Source organism: Lepisma saccharinum, chromosome 9 (genome assembly GCF_977018435.1).
Source record: "Lepisma saccharinum chromosome 9, izLepSacc3.1, whole genome shotgun sequence".
NCBI lineage: Eukaryota > Metazoa > Arthropoda > Insecta > Zygentoma > Lepismatidae > Lepisma > Lepisma saccharinum.
Window position 1 is genome coordinate 36,797,479 of NC_139237.1, and position 23,383 is coordinate 36,820,861.

The following is a 23,383-nucleotide window of genomic DNA, read 5'->3' on the forward strand; positions in this document are numbered from 1 at the left end:
GGATCTCCTATGCCAACCGCCAAACAGTCCGGACATGAACGTTTTAGATCTGAAGTACTTCCGGGTAATTCAGTCTCTCCAGCATCAGGCAGCTCCACAAACTATTGATGAGTTGATCGCCGCCGTTGAAACATCTTTCTCTGATCTGACACGCGACAAGCTCAACAACATCTTTTTCACTTTGCAGTCCTGTCTCATTGAAATTATGCGCCTCCAAAAGTGGGAACAACTACAGAATTCCCCATATGCAAAAAGCACACTTGAACCTCCGAAACGTCCTGCCATCTCGCTTGGAGTGTCCTCGAAACATTTACGACGAGGCTACAGCAGCACTGCAGCACTAGATCTTGCTCGTTGATGGGATGACAACCTTCCTGGACCAACAATCTCTTTCGTCTTGATGTTTTATTTTGTCGAACTTCTTGGTCACTTTGTATTGATTACTTTTTATTTAGGTTCTTTTGGATACTTGATCGGCCAATTTGTACTGATCCTTGAGTAATAAAGTTGTATGACTCATTCCCGTGTTTCATTTTCTTCTTCTGTATACACCAATGTCACAGTTTGAATATCGGACAATTATTATGGGACAACAAACAAAGGTGTACCGGACAATAATTATGGGACAGAGGGAGTATCAATTAGTATATTGGTTGCCAGTTTTAAAAGAAACAAGACAGTATGATTATTGCATTTTGCATTTCATTAATTTTTTATTGATACAATACTCGTATTACTTTAAAAAAGTTACGGTACAATAGTAAGCTTCAGAAATTTTAAAAAAATTAAATTGAAAAGTTCTTTTGATGCCTCAGCAGTAACTGTTGACTCAACACAAAGTCATTTTACGTTTTTCTTTCTTCAAACTGCACACATCAATCAAATCGTCTAAGACCCGCTATTGCGGCGCAATTACCGCACATGCCATCATGCCAAACGTCAAGATTTGCGGTATGGCTTCATAACAAAAATGTAGTAACTGAACTTTAATCATGTGTTATTTTTTAAAATCTTTTTTAAGTTGTGGGGGGCAGCCCCCCCCCGCCCCTCCAGAACTCCGCCTATGACTGAAACACGTGTCATTCAGGTCGGCACTATGCCCGCTCTGTATGAGACTGATTAGTGTGACTAGAACAGTCCATCTGGGAAGAGATGTTTAGTAAAGTGTGTCTGATTGCATGTTGTGTGTGTTTGGCTCAAAGTAATTGAGTCACAGGGAAGCAGGATGGCACAGCAAACACATTTGGATGAAATTACTCTTGGCCGGATCATCGGCAGATTCGAGGCCAGACAAAGTCAACGAGAGGTGGGTCAGGAGTTGAATGTGTTACCAGTAGTGTCATTTGTCGTCTGTGGATACTTTTCCAGGCAGATGGAAACATTCAACGGCAGTATGGGCAAGGTCGATTACATACCACAACCCAGTGCCAGGATCGTTATCTTGCCTTAAATGCCAGAAGACACCCAACCAGTACAACACCTTCACTGACTAGAGACCTCGTAGCAGCCTCTGGGATGCACATCTCCCATCAGACTGTGTATTGTCAGCTTCGAAGAGGTTGCTCTGTATGCAATGCACCCGTCAGATGCATTCCCCTCCAACAAAGACATTGCCTGACTCGTTGAAGATCGTGTATTTCCCACCGTGATTGGACCCAGGAACAGTGTGGTAGTGTTCTGTTCAGGGATGAGTCTCAGTTTAGCCTGGAGAGTGATTCTTGGCACCTGTTCTTCTGGCGTGCCTCTGGGACATGGTACAACCCTGCCAATATTGTGGAAAAGGGCCAACATGGTGGTGCCAGTATTCTTGTCTGGGGGGGGGGGGGGCATCATGTTAGGAGCACGTATGCTGCTGAATGTGTTTCCACAGGGCACTGTGATGGCTGTGGTCTATAGGGGTGACGTCCTGCAACCGTATGTGAGACTTTTGCATATGGACCTGGGTTCCAGGGTTCCATCTGATGGGTGATAATGCCAGACCACACAGAGCATACCTGGTGGAGGAGTATCTGCAGCATGAGGACATTACGCATCTGGAGTGACCTGCTCGCTCACCGGATCATGGGACGCTCTAGGCTGCAGGATTACAGCCCTAACTCCACCACCATGGACCATTGTAGACCTCCGAAGGGTGCTTGTCCAGCAATGGGATGCATTACGCAGGACATGCTGGAGGGCCTGATTCACAGTATGCGGAGCAATTATACAACCTGTATTGTCATTCAGATTCACCACACTTCGTATTGGATGGTTCTGGCACTGTCCACCACAAAATGTATGCCACTGGCGGAGAGAGACCGCACCACGTAAGTGATGCCCACTGTCATTTTCAACTCTTTCTGTATACCTTGTAACAGTATTAATGTGTCGCATGTTTCAGTGTTACCAGGGCTATCACAGTGACCCAATGTTTTCTAGTGGATCTCACAAATCCCTCAAGGACATGCGTGTTTTTTTCCATCTCTCTTTATTGGATAATTTCTGAACACAGAAATGATTGAGCTATAACATATCCATTGCTGCAAAAAAGAACCTCCCCGATGGTTCATCACCTATCAGCATGGGGGGTGAGAGGGAGTGAAAAATAAAATGCCACAAATGACCTAGATTAGTGTCGAATCCATAGTTTTCGGAGTCTCTAAGCTAATTGGTGACATTCACGATGAAATAAAATTAGTTACATTTTACACTGTAGTTAGAATTCATTATTCTCCTGGCTAATAGAAGATTGGCATAAATAAATACCCACGCAACGCCAGGAAATCAGCTAGTTATTAATAAATCAGAGACTAATGAAGATAGATAGATAAACTCAAAAAGTTTTATGTCCTGAATCAGTACACTTCTACATGTGTACATCAGTACACTTCTACACCCTTTATGGTCACCACAATATACCAAAGTGAACGAAAAAGGTAGCATATAACCAGGTATGTAGCTAGGTTATTCAGTTTGGGGGCGCCAAATCTGAAATTTGTGCCTATGAAACTATTATATATGTATAAATGTACAAGTTAATTGATTGATATGTAAAAATTATCCTAAAAAATAGGAATGTATCTATTAAAAATGGACAGCACTTCCGAACTAAATACACAAACAAATACACTTTTACCACACCCACAGCAACTTGAGATAAATTGTAAATCTCAAGACATTATCAGTTAGGAGAACTCGGTGTATCTCTCGATCCCCGTATGTTGACCGTTCGGCGAAGACTTTGATTCCATCGGTAAGGGAAGGGTTATTTGCAACAAAAGGTTCAAATCTCTGGTTTCTAGGAACTAGCAGGGGTAATAACCTCAAGGCGGGCAGATTATATGATTTTGGTTATAAACTGGTAAGCAACGAAAGGGTGGAAATTTTGGTGTTCTATATTTGCTTCTGTTGATTTTCTTCAAAATAGCAAATTTGTTCCCCATGCAGTGGTCCAGCTCTAATACATATTTACTGGAAAAGTATGTATAGTATTAATTTAGGTTAATTTTTAATCTATCAAAATTTTGTTGGGGAGGCCAAAGTTGCAACTGGTGGGGCACCCTCCCCTAATGATGTCTCTGTATATAACAGTGATATATTCCTACAAGCATGCAAAGTCGTGTTGAAAATAAGCAGCTACTATCTGGGGGAAAAAAGTAATAACAATGTAAAAGAAAAGAAATGTGATATGGAAAAAAATAAAATTCTGGAAAATTGCTTCTAGCATCAGCCCTATGGATGTTTGATGGATTAAATTTGCAGGGAAGCACGACAAAACCATTCCTGTAATCCCAGTCTCCAAACTTTGAAAAAAAAAGTGGAAAATATGCAATTAAATTTAGAAAATCAAAATTTTCAGATAATTTTGAAAATTGGACATGTCATGCTGGATCCTGCACATTGCAAGCAATATTTTTTTTGTTTGTTTTTGGCATTATTCCATGTAAAAGTAAAACATATCAGCAAAAACAGTGGTCGAAGAGTATATCCCATTCATATGCTACATTACATAATTTGGGGGGGATTGTTGTTTCAAAAATGTATTTGTTAAAAACAGTAACAGTAAGTACAATGTTTTCTCATTCCAGTATGTCAAACCTTCATATGTACATAAATGAACAAATTGGCACTTTGAAAAATGTTACATTTTGATTAACAATGTATGTAAGGTGGTTTGATTAATTGTTTTGGTGTTTAAGTCCACTTTATGCACAGTATGGCTAATTGGGACTTGACCTACAGTTTAAAGTGGATCAGAACCACCATGTGCCTCTACTGGGAATTGAACCCAGGACCCCTTGATTACAAGGTGACGATGCTACCACTGCACCATTGGGGAGGCCCTGATACAGGTGGTGAACATTGAAACAGAAACACTGGTGATATAGAGCACACCGCTGGAGGGCTCGCCTGTGCCACCTGTTGGTCATGCACAGTGTAGCCGGCATTCGAGAGCGTAGGTGCCTTACAGTCACATTGGCACAGTAGTAGCTGGACTGCATGTCGAATATTCAGTTTTGCACAGTAGAATGGGAGACATATCAGAGTGCCAAAGAGACAAATTGTTGGTGCTCGTCTCGCCGGTGCATCAGTAACAGAGACTGTGAATATTTGTAGGGTATCAAGGGTCATGGCAGCATACCAGAATGATGGACAAACCACATCCAGGAGAAGTAACTGCCGGGGAAGCAGAAGCTGTCTGACAGGGACGTCAGGGTATTGAAGAGGAATGCGTCCAAAACGCGTAAAACCACCGCTGCAAAAGTCACCACAGAATTGAATGCACACTTGACTGAACCTATTTCTACCAAAACCATCCATCGAGAACTTCATAGGACCAACACCCATGACAGGGTCACTATACTGCAGCCTTTGGTCACTTGCACCAAAGATGGCCAGACATCCTCTTTTATCCAGACATGTGTCTGTCCAGCATCTGGGAAGATTTTTTAGAAATAGGTAGATGTCCTTTTTTGGAAAGAGTATAGCATCGACCATAGCACATGCGCTGCTTAGAGAATGCTTCCACACATAACAAACATCATTTAAGGCATATTACTTGGGGTGAGTTTAGTATTCGAGCAATGCTCACCTAGCGTCTGGGAGCAGAACAGGACCACTTTGCTCGACTGTGTCATTAGTATTATTCCAACTCATTGCTTTGCTCTCTGAGCAAGTCCTAGACTGCTGGAACACATGTATTTTGTGCAGTTCCTTTTGATTGTCCAGTTTGTTTGATTGATTTGGTTTGTTTTACTTCTCTTTTCTACCACTTTTGGCTAATCGCAAAGATGAGGATGAGCGACGATATGATGATTTTCATGAAGACACACTCACAAAGAATACCCATGCCCAGACTGGGATTTGAACTCTTGACCCCTGGCATCGTAGCACTCCGTGCTAACCATTCTGCCACAGAGGTCAGCCAGTTCCTTTTCGAGCCATACATAAACGATACAGAAATGCATGGTGAGAATTTTTATTATTAGGTAATATTTACTTTTATGAAATAACAAAGTGAAAGTGTAAATTCAACAATGCTATCGCAATAAAATATCCAGCTTTCAAAGGATGGAAGGAACGAATATGAGGTAAAGTGTAACTGTCACTCTTCCCTGCTGTTGAAAGAGTGCTAGAAATGTTTGCGGCTTTAAAATCATATTTCTTGTCCAAATTTAAACTACCTAAAGTTTTAACTCGATTTTTTGGAAACACGTTAAAGCGAAGCTTACATTTTACATTTGCATTCATTCATGTCAAGTGTTAAAGTAAGAGGAAATTACTGAAAAGGATCATGTGAGAAGTATCTGTGAGCAAAGTGTTGGGAAGATTTGTTTACATTGATTAAATTATGAGTAATGGGAAATATGTTGCCATTTTTTGCGGTGTCCTCCTTTTTAGCCATTCTCTGTCCTCTTTTTTGAATGTATGTGTCTGGTTTCCCTACTTGCACCAATGCCAAAATGTGGGTTGATTGGTGCCAGCATCGCAAATCGTGGATATTAGATGACCTGAAACGTATCGTGTTCTCGGATGAGTCCACCTTCAGTGTTTTTCTGACATCTGAAAGAGTTTACGTGTGAAGAAGTCCATCTGAAGCATACCAACCAGACTGCTTAGTACCCAGAGTGAATCATGGGGGTAGATCAGTGATGGTGTGGGGTGCAATATCGTGGCAGTCCTTGGGACCACCAATGGTTCTAGGGGTACATGTCACTGCCAAGGACTATAGGGCCACTCTGGAAAACCATTTGCACATTATGGTTCAAATATTGTTCCCGGATGGTGGTGCAGTATTCCAGGATGATAATGCACCAATACACACTGTTACACAGGTCACAGACTGGTTTGATGATTACCTAGGACTCATGTCGAGGCTCCAGTAAGTGGGTCTATAATTTTAGCAGGGGTACTATTAAAGCTTGGTGGGTATGATATTTTGTGGACGTGTGGTTAAGCATCTGCCATGGCCCATCAAGTCACCGGACCTGAACATTATTGAGCCTTTATGGTGTCTTTTGGAGGATCGCGTGCCGTGATGTTTCCTCATGAACTCATCGGTGTGCTTCAAGAGTGAAATCCCTCTCATTGCTGTGAAGCACCTCCATCGGTCTTTTCCCAGACATGTTGCTGCTGCACTGGATGCCAAATGTCAATGTCTGCACAATGTCAAAATAAAGTTCAAAGCCCATTGATTGTACTGATAGTCAGTGGAAATAAGTGCTTCATCATCACTTTTATCAGACTCCAGATCTGAAAAGTCGCTTTTGCTTCTAACTTCGTCAAGTGTGGCAAGAATATTTCAAGTAAAAGACAGATCATAAAATCTGATTCTCCCATCAGGTTCCATTCTGAATGACTTAGGCAAAGGATGTTGCATCATGATCCATGGGACCCACAAGTGTCTATTGCTCTGAAACTAAAACACAGCTAGCGAAATGGCACCGAGCGGGGAGGGGGGGTTACTTAATATTCCAAAATATGAAGTTACTGAAAAGGAGAGTGAAGTGCGTGTTATTGCTTTTGTTCTCGGGTCCCATGGACCACGCCACACCAGTTACGGGTTAAGGCAATTAGTACATGAACATGTCTGGAAGAAGATCACAATATTTTAGCTAAACCCACACTTAGAATGCCACTTAACAAAGTTTTAGAATATTAAGTTCACAAACAGAAGGGAAACTCAACAGTAAATGGCTGTTGGGTAGGGAGAGGGAAGCAAGTATTGACTAATGAATTGACACAATTGTGGCATAAATAGTACATAATTATAATACAATTGAGTAATACATGTATTACTCCTAATAACAATCTACCAAACACCCCTCCCGCCAAATGAAGAAGTGGTAAATTCCAGTAGTCACTTATTCTAGTAGAGTTCTAGAAGGACATAGTTCAAAACATGACCCATTTCCTACATTAAAATTTGTCCACAACAAATTTAAAATTTCTTGCTTCTCTATTCTTTCTTTGTTTAAAAAACCTGATTCTTTTAGAAATAAAAGATATTTCCCTGACCTTTCCATGGGTTTCCAGAAAAAAGAAAATTCCCCGACTTTTCCAGAAGAAAAGTAATTTCCCTGACTTTTCCAGGTTTTTCAGACTGGTAGACATCCTGCTCTACTATGGCACAGTGAATATATTAGACATAAGTAATGGATGCTAACTGACTAATCTACACTATGTTGCCATTCGTCACCGGACACCCCTCAAAAAGTGCTCGGGATCATCTGTACACGTCATACAACCTATAAAAGGCATTGCTGGTTGAGAATACATTCATACCAGCTACAGCAGTATGGACCAGTGACGTGCACTGAGGAGTAGCTAGTCTAGCTGAGATAGATCAATCAATCTCACATCTCAAATTATATTCAAATCACAATATTTATTGTCTTGTTAAAGCCACCACAGTTCATATGCAACACTTTCTTTTCCACGCGCTTCACGTCCATCAGTGTGATCTGCGCGCAAAGCTGGCTGGATACCCTAGCTCGCTCTTCTTCCGCCTGACCAGTTTCCAGGTAGAAACGGCCGGCCCAAGGAAAAGGAAGATTTCTACCTCTACCTCCCTTGCCCCCCGCTGCAATGGTTGAAAGCCCAGGCTTTCAGGTCCCCTAGTCTTTCTCCTATAGGACAGATAGGGAATTGGTTTCTCATAGATTTTTTTGTAAATCCTGTAAAGAACTCAGGGTAAAATTTTCTGCAGTACTTATGTTCTCTGTATTTACACGTTGTGTACATGTTGTACAATATGTACATATGTATAATATGGGATGTAGTTTTATTATTTATGAATTGGGAACGTGTTATGTGCAGACAATAATGTTATGCTTTCCTTCTTTTTTTCTTTTTCAAATATGGAATATATAATGATTAAATTACAAATATGTGCACAGGCTCTCTCTCACTATGGTTTTAGGACTGTTTTATTTAAATATACTAATCTCTTGGCCTCTAACACTCATAAATACGGACTTATTTATTTGGGCAAGAGAACGTGTGTTCATATTGTTGCTGGTTTGATTTATTTTACTTCGCTATTCTGCCACATTTGGTTATCGCGAAAATGAGGATGAGTTTGATGAAGGGACCTCATATGAACAATCCAGGCCAGGATTCGTACCCGTGATAAGTGCACATTCTTGTCCTATGTGTTGCAGTGAATAATGAAATAATTTGGAATGAAAAATGTATCTCAGAACTCAAAAAGTCAAATGAATATCATTGAAGAAACTACAAAAAAAGAGTGTTGTGTTTTGTTACCTGCTTTGTTTCTGTAAACAAAGTGTACTTAAAACACCAAATCAACCAACCATGGGGGAGTGGTTATCACAGCACGCTACGACACCAGGCGAGTTCCGGGTTCGAACCCCCAACCTGGGCATGGGTGTTCTTTGTGTTTGTCCCTTCATTAATTTTATCGCATCATCTTCGCAATTCACCAAATGTGACACAAAAGCGATGCTAAGTAACAAAAATGAAATCAAATCACTGATTGATTGCTCGATTTGGTTTATTTTACTTCGCTTTTCCGCCACTTTTGGTACGATAAAATTGATGAAGGAACACACACAAAGAATACCAATGGCCAAGCAGAGATTCGAACCCAGGATCTCTGGCTTAGAGTCAAATCAAATCGTTTATTATTTTAGAATGTGGGTGGGGGTTATGTGTACCTTTTTTTAGTACTCATTCATAATTTTGCAATCTTTTCATGTTATTGACATTCTTCTTTTTTTATGAATACTGGGCCCTAAAGGGAGGAGGAGTGTGACCCACACCAACTCACCCCTTGAGCATGCCACTGACTGCTACCCCAAGTGTCAACGTCACCACACGTCACTGATATGGACAGACGACACGAGCTGAATGAGGCAGAAAGGGGGATGATCATTGGAGCCCACAGGTATGGGCATTTGACCCGTGAAATTTCCAACAAATTTCATATACCCCGGTCGACAGTGAGTGATGTTATCGTGAAGTGGAAGCGAGAGGGGGTCATGACATGCCGACCCATACCCAGTAAACCAAAAATATTAACAGATTGTGACCGTCGATGCTTGAAACGTGTAGTGAAGTCAAACCGGAAGGCGTCATTACAGATGGTGGCACAGGAGTTTTGATCGGCTTCCAGTAGTGCTGCAAGTGATCATACTGTCCGCCGGGAAATCGTTGCACTTGGTTTTCATGGTTGTGCAGCAGTTCACAAGCTGCATATCACAGCCCTCAATGCGACCTGTCGGTTACAGTGGTGCAAGGAACGTCCGCTTTTTTTTGGTCCTCTTGTTTTAGTTCAGGGAAACATGAATGCCAATGCATACCAAAACGTTCTGGACAATTCTGCACTACTGACATTGTGGGAACAATTTGATATTGGCCCATATCTGTTTCAGCACGACAATGCTCCATGTCATACGGCAGGCATTATCAACACGTGGTTAGAGGACATGGGTGTGCAAAAACTTGATTGGCCAGCCCAAAGTCCAGATATAAACCCCATTGAACACCTTTGGGACGAGTTGGAGTGCCACTTGAGAACCAGGCCATGCCGCCCAAAAAACACCACTGAGCTGTTTGCCGCTTTGCAGGAGGAATGGGGCAAGATTCCTGTCGACACGTATCGCAAATTGGTGGAAAGTCTTCCTCGAAGGGTTGCGGACATCATTGCGGTGGAAGGTGGCCCTACAGGATACTGATGTGGTGCTGTGACCGGATTAACGTACAGGTATGGGGTGTCCGGTGACGAATGGCAACATAGTGTACAAAGGTTAGGTGGTATGCATAAGAAAACAAAACAACTGGACCCAAAACTTTATTGTCGAATTACACCAAAATGTTTCCTAAGGTCATATAACAAACAAACGAACAAAAAAAAAGCTATGAAAATTATTTCCCATTTTACATGCTACTCTTCATAAAACTTCAAAAGTCTTTTCTACAAACCCTCATTTTTTTTAATATTAAAAGAAAGTCTTCGTTTCTAAAATGAGTGATATTTTTTTTCAAGTAACATAAACATATTACCCAAAATATAAAAATTAATTTTACTTAAACTTTCTCTCTGATGCATACTAAAAATATTTGAAGATGAAATGTTTCGAATGTTACCACATCTATAACAAAAGCTAAGAGAAATATCACTCAATAATATATAACTTTCTTAAAAATCTTCCATTCTTCCATTGTAAATCGCAGTTTAAATGTAGCCTGTATCTTATGTTTTCCTCCAGAAATATACATGCATTTGGTAAACATTAAACACAAATGATTTTAAAGAAAGTTTATAATATTTTATCATTCTTCAGTTTCCACGGGTACTTTTATGAACATGAAATAAAAAGTTCTACCAACATTTCTCAGTATTGGCAGTTTTCCACGCAATCTTCTATGTGATACATGAATTCAACAAATTGATGTACTTTTGTAATATATATATATGCAAGTCTTGGCTTTACAAGACATAGATCCATTACACATGGAAAAATAAGAAGTATCAGATGTAACAACTAAAAATATAACTAAAATATCTAAAAATTAAATTGACCATACAAATATAACAACTTCTGCAAATACTGATTGAAACTTGAACGCAACATGCTCAAATGCAGAAAACTAATTTAGTGTATTTCCAATATTACTTATTCTATAGAGAAGCTTGAATTTTCATAAATGTATAATATTGCTAAACAAACCATACTCTTTGAACACTTTATAATAAGATCGGAATGTATTTTTTATTACATACCACAAACTATCAATATAACTATACAACTTTCAATTGTATGATCTTGCTTATATATTCAGAAATAAAGAGCAGATTATAATACTGAATGAGGAATATATATTACCATAATAATAGTTTAGGCCAACTCCTGCATAAAAGACTTGTACATGCATGAATTAACACTTATTATAAGATTGCAAACTGTAGTGTTTTCATAAGTTTACTGTGATTTTAGTACAATTGTCCTGATAGCTATCAATAATTCTAATTAGTCTTGAATTGCTATAATATTATCTTTAAAGCATGTAGTGCAAAGTAAGTGTTTGGCTTAAGATAAATATGTGTTTTGCTGAAGATTAATGCTGCTAAATAGGTGTTCTGCTTAAGGCAAATATTGCAAAATAGGTGTTTTGCATTTGTGGAAGAGTATGTGTGCAGCCAACCTTTTCTCTTCGGAGAAACGCAATTTACACACAATACACACATGAGGTTTCTTAACATGAACGCGACCATGAAGGTCTAAGATTGATCTATGAGAAAATGCTTTACTGCAAACGGGGCAAATATATGATTTATCAACAGCAGGCATAGTTGAGTGACAGGGAAGCTTTTCCTTGCATGAGAACTCTTTGTTGCAGGTTTCACATGAAGAAATTTCCTCTTTCATGTGGATCTTCATATGAACCTTAAGATTTGACATTCGAGTGTAACCGGTATTGCACACTGTACATATAAACGGTTTCTCTTTTTCATGTACTGTAGAATGTTGGGCAAGCTTAGATTTGTACTTGAAAATTTTGTCACATTTTGGACATGAGATGCCTTTTACACTTTTACAGGGCTTTGATGGAGCTTCCTCCTTCAATATTCCATCTTCTGCAACACATCTTTCTTTGGAATCTTTTCGACTGCCTTGAGAATGAGTTGATTTCAACTTTTCTGAGGGTGATGGTAGAGGTTTGGTAAATAACAGAGTATCCCCGCCTTCTTTATCTTCAATCTCTATAATCTCCTCACTGTAGTTTTGTTTCTGGTGCCTGGAAAATTAGAATATTTCAAACTTATAAATGCTTTTACTAATATAAGTTACACAGAATTCAATACAAATTTGAAACAAAAAGAATTTCGAATGATTTTATTGAATAAAAATTAACCTCTCTCGCTCACGCGCACGCACACACACACACACACGCACACACACACGCACGCACACGCACACACACACACACACAAACAAACAAACAAACAAACAAACATGCAGGATGCCTGCAAAAGATCTGACACATTTTAACCATGAATAAAGTAGAAAGAATATACCTACAGTAGATACAAAGAAAGTAGCAGGATAGGCAGATAGAAAAACTCAAGAAGTTTCTATCTTTATATCTAGGTCATGAATGTGATCATTGATAGCCTGCAGTTCCATAGTTGAATAAAATGGTAACTCTGCAAGATAGAGGTCGAAGTGTGTGCTAATTTATTGAAACACAATCAGTGGTGCAAACTTAATAACTTCATAAAGATCGTCCTTCTAGAAACATGATCGTGGTGTGGAAAAGGTAGTTTTTAGAAACTGTAAGTCCTAATTAAGAACAGTCCTAGATAATGCAGCAATATTCAGCATATCCAAGAAGCATTCCTCCATAGTCCCAAAAAAATATGTGTGCTGAATGGCGAGAGAATCAAATATGCCAGTTCCAATAGTATCCAAGGTTCTATGGAAAAGATTACAGCTACAGCTATATCCTTATAATGTTCAATTTCTGCAAGCCTTTGAACCAGCTGGTAATTTGAAAAGATTGGATTTCGCAGCAGACATGTTAAGAAGAATGGAGGATGAAGAAGGATTTCTGACATGATTGAGAGATATGATGGACTGAAAGCTAGAATAAGAAATGCTGTAGCTACTGCGGATGTTGGAATGCTGCCCCCAACCGGCAAGAAATCAACTCTCATCTTGATGTTCTCCATGCAACAAATACAGCACATGTATAAGCATACTGACAAAGAATATAACACTTTCTGAGTATCTATACATCCATGCTATTATTTTCATTGCATCTTCACTCTTTTCTGCTATATTAGTGATTAAAATATGTCAGAACTTTTGTGACACACTGTATATCCATTTATTCGTCACTTCAAGCAAACCCTGAGTATCTGTAATGCTATGTTTGTCATATGTAAACGTATGGCATAAATTACATACACAAACACCTTCTCATTTAGAGTATGAAATCACATATAGTGAACTTAGTCTTAGAAAAAAGATGCTGCATGTTCAGCAGGCTAGTTAATGTTGCTTTTTTATATTTTCTGGTTAACAAGGATAATGAGGATCAAATGATTAAATGAAAGCAGAATTACAACAGAGCACCGTCAAATTCAAACATTTACCTCAAATAAGTACAGGGCGGTGCATATTTTATCTACTAATAGCAGTTGGCAATCCTATCAAAATGCAGGTGAACATGCACATAAGTCTCCCATGCTTAGGCAAATGCAAGTCTGGCAACCAGTCGGCCATGGTTCATTGGCTGGTTCACGCACGAATCGTGGCAGTAGAGGTGCTCATCCGAATGGGTTCCGTTCGGAAGACGCAGCAGGTATTGCACTGAGAAGCATCAGAGCACCAAAGAATACTCATCCTTCGACCTGGAGACTTTTGTTTCAGCATGCTGCCATTGGCTTTCTATTGTCATGTTGTGATGTTCTGGCACGGGTTGATGGCAAGCCTCATTGGACCATCTTCGCAGTGCTTGTTGCATCTCCTGAATGCCATGATTCGTGTCTAAACAAGTGAATATTCCATGACAGACTGATTGCGAGACTTGCAGCTGCCTAAGCACGGGAGACTTCTGTGCATGCTCAGACACATTCTGACAGGGTAGCCAACTTATATTGGTAGATACAATATGCACCACCCTGTATTTGGATGTGATTTCAAAGGGTATATTAATGTCTCTCTCATTGCAAAAAAAAAATTAAAAAATACTATAGTTTCTCTACAGTTTATTAGAAATAATGACACTAGGTCTCCCCAATAGTTTAGTTGCCTACATTACACCTAGTAATCAAGAGATACTGGGTTTCATTCCCATTGGAGATTCACTGCACAATTCATCCCACTTTAAATTGTAGATCCAGTCATGATTAACCAGTCTAAGCATACGAGGGTCACTATTTATATTTTGAGCCTTGGCAACACTGATTGAAGTTAGGTGCGATTTGACGTTTGCACGGAATCATCTGGCATTATTGACCATAACGTACTTCAAATGTTTTGTCAATAGCTTCATTTGTGTTGTTTATGTTGCCTTGGAGATTGCGCGACAACAATAAAATGGAATTAACTCGTGAACATTTGCGTGCGATGATTTTTTACGATTTTCGACGTGGATTATCAAGACAAGAGTGCATCGATCAACTTACTTCCACATTTGGCGATGAAGCCCCATCCTTTGCCACTGTGAAACGCTGGTATAACGAATTTAATCGTGGCTGCCATTCGCTCACCAACGAGATTCGCGAAGGTCGTCCAAAATCAGTTGTTGTTCAAGAAAACATTGATGCTGTGCAAAACCTAATACTGCAAGATCGTCATGTGACATACTGTGAGATTGAGGCAACCATAGGCATTAGTTCCACCAGCATATATAAAATATTACATGATCATTTAGCTGTGAGAAAGGTATGTTCTCGTTGGATCCCACACAATTTGACAAAAACTCAAAAAGACGCTCGCGTCAATTGGTGCAAACAAATGCTCAATAAATACAATCGTGGTGCTTCAAAAGACGTATATAAGATTGTAACAGGTGACGAATCATGGATATATGCATATGAGCCAGAACGTAAACAGCAGTCGCCTGTATGGGTGTTTCAAGATGAACCCAATCCAACAAAAGTTGTTCATGCTCGAAGCACATCGAAACAAATGGTTGCCTGTTTTTTCGGGAAAACTGGTCATGTGACAACTGTGCCTTTAGAGGAACGTAGATCGGTCAACTCTGAATGGTACACAACAATTTGTTTGCCAGAGGTCTTCGGTCAAATACGGAAAACAAACAAACGCCATCGGATCATTCTTCATCAAGACAATGCCAGCTGTCACACATCTCGTCTAACAACCGACTTTATGAACAGTCAAAAAATCGAATTGATGGGTCATCCGCCATACAGTCCTGATTTGGCACCCTATGACTTCTTCTTGTTCCCGAATGTCAAGAATAAATTGCATGGACAACGATTTTCGTCGGCGGAAGACACCGTTGATGCGTTCAAAAACCATATTATGGAGGTGTCTCAAGAAGATTGGAAAAACTGCTTTGACAAATGGTTCGAACGAATGCAAGAGTGTATTGACCATAAAGGAGAATACTTCGAAAAACAATAAAGCAGTTTTCAATGCCAAATTCCTGTTTTTTCATTGTTAGGCTCAAAATATAAATAGTGACCCTCGTAGAGTGACTAATTACTGCAATTGAATTGGCACAATTTTTTGCTGGTGCCACCAGCTGATGATCAACACAGATAGCCAGATGTTACTATCTGCTTTGTAAAACTCCAGTAAAGATGACTCAATCTTTGCAGGACAACTGTGCAAAAGAGAAAAGCATAGGAGGAGCCCTTTCGACTATTTACACCAACTGGACAAGTGTGAAAAACTCTCACATGAAGCAATGGCCCAGTTCAAGTTGAAGTGATTGGTTTTTCAAATCTGCGAATCAAAAAAAAAAACTTGAGTAGAAATTACCATAGAGGAATTTTGAATTTATCATGTTCTACAGTTTTTCGAATTTCAATTTTTTTACTAATTAGCTAGGTATGGACTGATGTTAAATTCTTGCCAATACTGATGGTACACCAATATATAATTTACAGACATGATCTGATAAAAAATCTCTTCAATCCCTGAAGATGAGAGTGACGTTAGCTCTCGAAAGCTCGGAAGCCTATCCAGAAATCACCTGGTTGATATCCTGAGAAAACCTCTTCATCATGATCTGATATGTGCACCTTGCAATACATGAATGGTTAATCAACTTCCCTAATTAATGTATGCAACCATGAAAGCAATGGAATTTGCTTTGAAAAACAAACTGCATATTTAGACATTTTCTTTCAAAACTATGCCTTGTTAATGTCCACAAAAAATTATAACAAAATTGCTGTATTTTCCACTAAATTACAGGTTATATATAGTGAAGTGTGACTTGGATTAACATCATGGATCGAGAGTCACTGGGATGTAGCAAATGACAAATAGAGAGGTTTTAAAGTTCATAATGTCTGTGAAGAGAAAGAAGAGATATAACTGAATGAAATGCTGTCTCGACACTTATCATACCTGTCTGATGTTCTCGCTGAGTACTGTCCTAGATGAAACTAACGAGCCATGTCCATTGCCTTGTCAGAGTTCGTACTTCGACACTGACTCACGCTCCCTCCGTTATAAGTATATTGATTGAATCTTGTTGTCAACTGAGAGAGCTGTCCTTCTAGACTTCATGTTTCATACTCCTCCCAGACTAGAGTTTATTACTCCTAATGTCCTCTACCGGTGAGGTGTACTTTCGTCACCTCAGTACAAAGGGATAAGGAAATGCTGTGCATTCCTGGGATAACGAGAGGCAGTCGACAGAGACATCAGGTCAATGAACAGTGTACAGAGAGCATTAAAACGAGCCTCTTCTCTATCTTCACTCATCATACCTCACCAATAGATAAACTGGATCAGTAAATTGTTCATTGTTCCATTCCTATAAATAAACTATACCATCTCATTGGTTCTGCAATAACCAAGTTCTTAACCTTCTAGTCCTACATTATCAAAGTACATACAATTATGAGGCAATGAAAAGCCACAAATGGTATCACAAGGTGGCTACAAACAAGCAGAAATGAAATTCCCTGACTTTTCCAGGTTTTCCAAGACAAAATTTACATTTTTCCCTGACATTACAAACTAAACTAAATCGATGTTTTTGCAAATGGAAATAAAAAAACTCATACAGATCCACGTATGGATTTGTTAAGTACCAATATTATCTTCTATGAAATTGACTTAATTTCTCTATTCTCTATGATTTGAATTCAAACTGTAAAACAGTGAATTTGGAAAATTATTACAATTCACAAGCTAGGGAAGGATTATGGAATTTTATCATACGCAGTAAGTTTAAAATAAAATATTTGATTATTTTTAAAGTTACGACTAAATCAGATTAGAGTGAAGAGTGACTGATTAAGAAATACAATTTGTAATTTATCAGTCTCCATATCCATTCTCGGTATTATATGTTGATATTTCCACTGAGGTTTGGAACCCTCTGCTTGCAAGAACCATGAGTGCGGACTCATATTTCAATGCATAAAGCTACTTCTCTCTTCTCTGTAAAGCAAACAACTTAACTCTTGCATATAAGTGAAACAACTGAATTGTAGAAAAGTAAGTGTCATATTCCCTTACATTATCAATGGGATACCTGCTGCAGTACAGTATATCCAAGTGAAGGACTGTGAAACTGACAACATGCAGTTATTTATTATCATGATTCCAGTCATTCGATAATTTTGATAGCAGTGTTACTTCAGTTACTTATTTTTACTATAGTTTTTGAGAATACCATACCTATGCAAGTGGCATATCAATTCAAATTTGATATATGAATATTGCAATTAGGGTGTTACCCAAATTAATTATTACAACTATACACAAATAAAATTTGGTAGGATTACGTATTTATGTTCACATCAACATATTTTTCTTGAGAATAAATATTTAATTTTTTATAGACTGATATGAAGTCAGCATTTTGAATGAAAAGTACCTGGAGCCCTTTGACTACAAAAGGGGCCCCAGGTTCGATACCCACCGGAGGTACATAGTGGTTATGATCCAGTCTCGATCAGCTTATCTATGCATAAAATGGACTCAAAAGAAAAACTAGGAAAGAAGCCAAGTTGGGAGGATGGGATCCTCCTGCTCCTCCATTCCCCGCACTGCTCATCATTCATCATTGTTCCTCGTTCTCACAATTAGCCGAAAGTGGCAGAAAGCGACTATAGATAAGAGAATAATTAAATAAAATATTCATCCTCATTGTCATGATTGAGAGAAGTGGAAGAATAGATGAGGAGGTAAACAGAAGAGGACAAATGGGTGGTGGACTATATCAAAGCGTTCGAAGATTAATATGGAACAGGGATGTACCTATTAAATGCAAGAAGGTAATATATAACACATTCTATGTGCCAATAATTACGTATGGAGCAGAGACTTGGACAATGACATAGAGAGACAAAGAAAAGAAGCAGGCAGTGGAGATTAAATTTTTAAGGAGTCTTTTGAAGAAGACTAAAAGGGATAGAATAAGAAATGAGGAGATCCGACAGACAGTGGGTGTTAGTGAAGCTTCAGGACAGAATTGATCAGGCACAGATGAGATGGTTCGTACACACAAAAAGGATGGATGCAGAAAGACTACCAGTAAGAGCTTACAATGCACAAGGAGTGGGAATAAGGCCAAGGGGGAGACCAAGATGTTGGTGAAAAGAGCAGATAGTGGAGAGTGTTAGGAGACAAGATTGGAACACCTTGGAAAGAGAGGAGTGGTGAAAGACCTGGAAAACATGGAGAGGCTTGACTTGTATGCCGACCCAGCCAGATGCAAGAAACAGCAAAGGATGATGATGATGATGTCATGATTAGCAAAAGTTACAGAAAAGTTACGCAAAAGTAGGAGAAATACATAAATTTGGAAACTATGTATATTAACTAAAGAAAATTGTCGTTTCTGCAGGAAAGTCAATAACTCGTACATACTTTTTGCAATATGATAAAATTAATGAGGAAACTGTCGTGTAAACCTGAGTGTTCTAAATGTATTGTAATTTTAAAATTTGTGAACAAATACTATCGCGAAAATAATTGTAATTCCAGAAACTCTATCATTCTTATAACAATAATTTCTTGCTGGTGAGATCCTATATACTGACTATGATCAGTGCTGTTAACGTACTGAGCCATTTATTGCTGGCACTATTCCCTTGTGAGTGCAGTGGAAAATCCATCGCTCGTTTTTGCACTGCAAGTTGTGTCTTACACAGTAATTAAGGGCATTTTGGTGTCTTACACCATGAATATCCACAGGATTTGTTCCAGGGGTGATGCAAACGAGGCACTTTTTTCCAGTGGTGCGGCAAACTAGGCATGTTTCTCCCCAAAATAGCGATGCAGCTAAAAAAAAGTAGCTGTTAGCAGGAATATATTCATATATGTCAGTTAGTTATCTGAATTCTTCAGATACTAATTAAATAAATTACGCAGATATCTACACAAAACTTAAGCAACTCGAACGAAGTAGGACTAAATGAAAAGAAAATGTCAATTCACCAAGTTTAATGAACATAAGGAAGGTACAGATGCACAATGCAACACAAATGAAAACAAAAAATGCAGATATGGTGTACAGGATGGCCAGAAAGTTCAGGACCACTATAACCCTACATGAAAAGCTGGAAGCTGGGAGGGCACAGGCTGTCAATACGGTGTGTGGCCACCTCGAACAGACACACAGGCACGACATCTGGCCTCCATGCTGTAGATCAGAGTGGTTATCAAGTCTTGAGGAAGACGGGGCCTTTCCTCTAAGAGGGCTGTCCGCAGTTCAGGATTTGTTCATGGTGGTGGATTGCACTGCACAATTCTTTGCCCAAGAGCATCAAAAGCATGCTCGATTGGATTAAGGTCCGGCGAGTATGCAGGACATTCAATGCGGGTAATGTCTTCTGTCTCCAGATAATCGGACACAAGATGTGCACGATGTGGGTGTGCATTGTCATCCATAAAAAGGAAGTCCGGACAAAATGATCCCTGGAAATTGTGAATACGTGAATGGAGAATTTTATCCTGATAACGTTGTGTCGTCAAAGTTCCATGTTCCACAATATGGAGGTCCTTTTTCCCACTCAGCATGATACCACCCCACATCATGATGGAACCACCTCCAAAGGACGGCCTTTCAACAATGAATTTAAGGTGATATCGTGTTCCTGGCTTTCTCCACTCGAATATCCGATCAGAATCAGACGACAGGCTGTATCGAGACTCATCAGAGAACATTAGTCGTGCCCACTGGTCTTCTCCCCATTCGACATGTTCCTGACACCATGTGTATCGTGCACGTTTGTGCTCCCGTTTCAATGGCACACACAGCACAAGCTTCCTGACATACAGTCCTGCTTTATTCAGCCGCCTACGAACAGTTCCACGACTAAGACGTCATCCCGTAGCTTGAAACAAATCATTTGCCAGTTGAGAACAGGACTCTTGGAGGTTACGTCTGGCAGTGATTGCAAGAAACCGGTCATCAGCTGCTGATGTCGTCCTCGGACGGCCTCCTCCATGACGTCTACTGACAATAGGACCATTTTGGAAGCGAAGCCACAACCTTGGCACGACACTTTTATTCACATGGAATTCGTGTGCTACTTCCCCTTGGGACCAACCCATTTCCACTCGTCCAATTATTCTACCTCGGTCAACGTCACTCAAATGATGTCTGTGATTCATTTCAAGGCATCTACACTTAATATCCCACTCACGAACCACTACTTCACTATTTGAGGACTGGAACAATACTAGGCTGTAGTAGCCGCTGGCAGGCACAAGCTGTTAATCTTGGTTTATATGGTGCTGATCACGCGTTAGAGAGGGCACTCACACTGCCTGTGCTTGTTTATGTTTGTACATGTTTCATACAAGTGTTGAATGGGCACCACATCTCGCCTATCCCACGTTGTACAGAGTTGCTTAAGTTTTGTGGAGCAGTGTATAATCTACAATCTAGATAATCTGTATCTCCATGTAATAGACTAGTCTTTATGAACCTCCTGCAAAATTAAGGATTATTGTCGATTTTTTCTGACGCTGTTGCCACATTCAAAATTCACCTCAGAATGCTGAGAAAAAAAGTAGCTGTAGCGAAAAATTCGCTACAACTACAGGAATTTTGTAGCTTCGCTACCGCTACAACTACAGTTTTCAAAATGTAGCGTAGCTACAGCTACAAATTTTGTAGATAGCTACAGTAGCGACGCTACAAGTAGCTCGCTACTTCTGACCACTGCTTTTGCATCACTTCAGGTGAGAGATCTTGGACCACTTCCTGGCTTTGCATGTATGGACTTTCATGTCTTTGTTCAACTGAAGAGGTTTCTGGCAGAATAAGGATTTGACAGCTACACTGTGGTAGAGATAGTTCCAGTCTTTGCTGTCAGACACATATGCCATGGGCATACAAAATTTAGTGCCATTCTACGACAAATGCCAGAACAAGGGTGGTGATTATGCCGAAAATTAGGTTAGAACTCACTGTTATTAATGCAATAAATTCTTGTTTTATTTATGCCTAAATCGGTAGGGACCTTGATTTTTGTTATTTCTTTTTCAAATAGGTGTAATTTTTTATTTTTTTTATTTTTAACTAATTGTTGTTATTTTTCCCAAAATTCACATTTTCATTTTAGCACTTTTTATGGCAAATACCTGAAATTATACCTTCATGGCATTTTTAAACTACTGTTTCAAATTGTAAGTCACATGGCCTACGCCTCTTCATGAGAGTTTGATAACTTGAAAGTTATTTTCTATAGCCCCTTTTTAATTTTAAGGTAAAGGTTTTAGATAATGGAATTTTCTCCATATATACTGAAGGGTGCATAATGACCAAACGTGGCGACCCATCCAAATATTTAAAATCAATCAATCTCGCGAGACATACCAATATATTATGGAACCAAAAATTGGCATTATCCTTTTTTGACTTGTTAGTGTAATGCTTCCCAAAATTCGCATTTTTGTTTTAGAACATTTTTCTGCAAAATATACCAAAACTTAATACTTCCATTGTGCTTTTAAACTATTATTTTAAATTGTAGGTCACATGGTCTATGTACTTTTGTTACAGTTTGATATGTTCGAACAGATTTTTGAGGAAGTAAAAGTAAAGTTCTCCCCTGTGCTTAGCACCAAACCATGAATGCATCTAGGGGGTGTGGAGTTAGTGCCCCATACTTTCTTGATCACGACCGAAGGTGGGATGGCTACCTTTACCCCCCCCCCACACCAAAGTTTCCTCTGAGTACCCGCTTGATACAATGCTGGGTGGGCACAGGAGCAGTTTGAACAGATGGAAAGGATCCCGGTTCTCTCCCGCAGGGGATCGACCACGGGTCTCTCGCATGGTAGTCACACACCCTAAGAACTGAGCTCCATTATTTCTAGCTCGACAAATGCCGATGGTGCGCACTTAGCTTGGTAATTCAAAACACATCTTGCACGACAAATACTGAAGATGTGGCTCCCGTGTGACGGTAGATACGCACTTGATCTCCTGTTAGAACCATGAAAATTTTCTCTGTCATGCAAATTGTTTTGATAGAAGTTGAAATAATCGTGAGAAATACATGATTTAATGTGGTCGTTGGAATTATTCCATGTATAACAAGCATCATAGTTTACTCTTGAATAAAATGTTGGAAAACTGGCACATTCTATGTACAAAAATATGGCACATTTTGTTTCTTTAAGCCTAGAAAAGACAAGAATGTTGGATTTTACGGAACATTTCGTTGTTTTAGGACATTTAAAAAAAATGCTAAAACCACCAACAATTCACATTTTATGCCAAAATCGCATTATTTCGATATTTCGAAAGAACAAAAAATGTGGCCAGACATCGCTGCACATTCATAAACACAACTTTGCAGCAATTAACATTTTTCACGGTTTTCGGGTTTGTGAAAAATCAGGTTCCTACTAATAGGAAAATACTTTCTGGGCACCCCTCATATCGATCAGTAGATGTAAAGTGAAAATTTTGCAGGGCTCAGAGGCATTTATTCAGGGCTATCTAGGCTATCAGCGAAACCCAGACTCAGTGAATAAAATACAGATAAAAATATCTATCAGAAAATGTGCATAAAATTGTTCATTTCAATAAGAAGATGAACCTGATTTCTTAGAGGAGTTGGAAACATTGCCCACTTTCTTTGAATTCGCGAGACGGCTGGCCCAGCGCTGGCGGGCAACTCAACGGGGATGATGGGCAAGCTTGACAGGGCCCCGATCAATGTTGCAAACCAATTTTTCCCAGCATGTAACTTTCCCAG

At 39.3% G+C, this 23,383-nt stretch overlaps 1 protein-coding gene across 1 annotated transcript in view; it reads right to left on the reverse strand.

The window, feature by feature from the left end:
* Positions 1–10,295: 10,295 nt before the first annotated feature.
* The window catches only part of LOC145992008 (uncharacterized), a 71,012-nt gene continuing 57,924 nt past the window's right edge, over positions 10,296–23,383 (reverse strand). Inside the window, exon 4 of the mRNA XM_083128017.1 lies at positions 10,296–12,243. Within this exon, the coding sequence (XP_082984143.1) occupies positions 11,589–12,243 (655 nt within the window). The 3' untranslated portion in view covers positions 10,296–11,588. The remainder of the gene's footprint in view (positions 12,244–23,383) is intronic.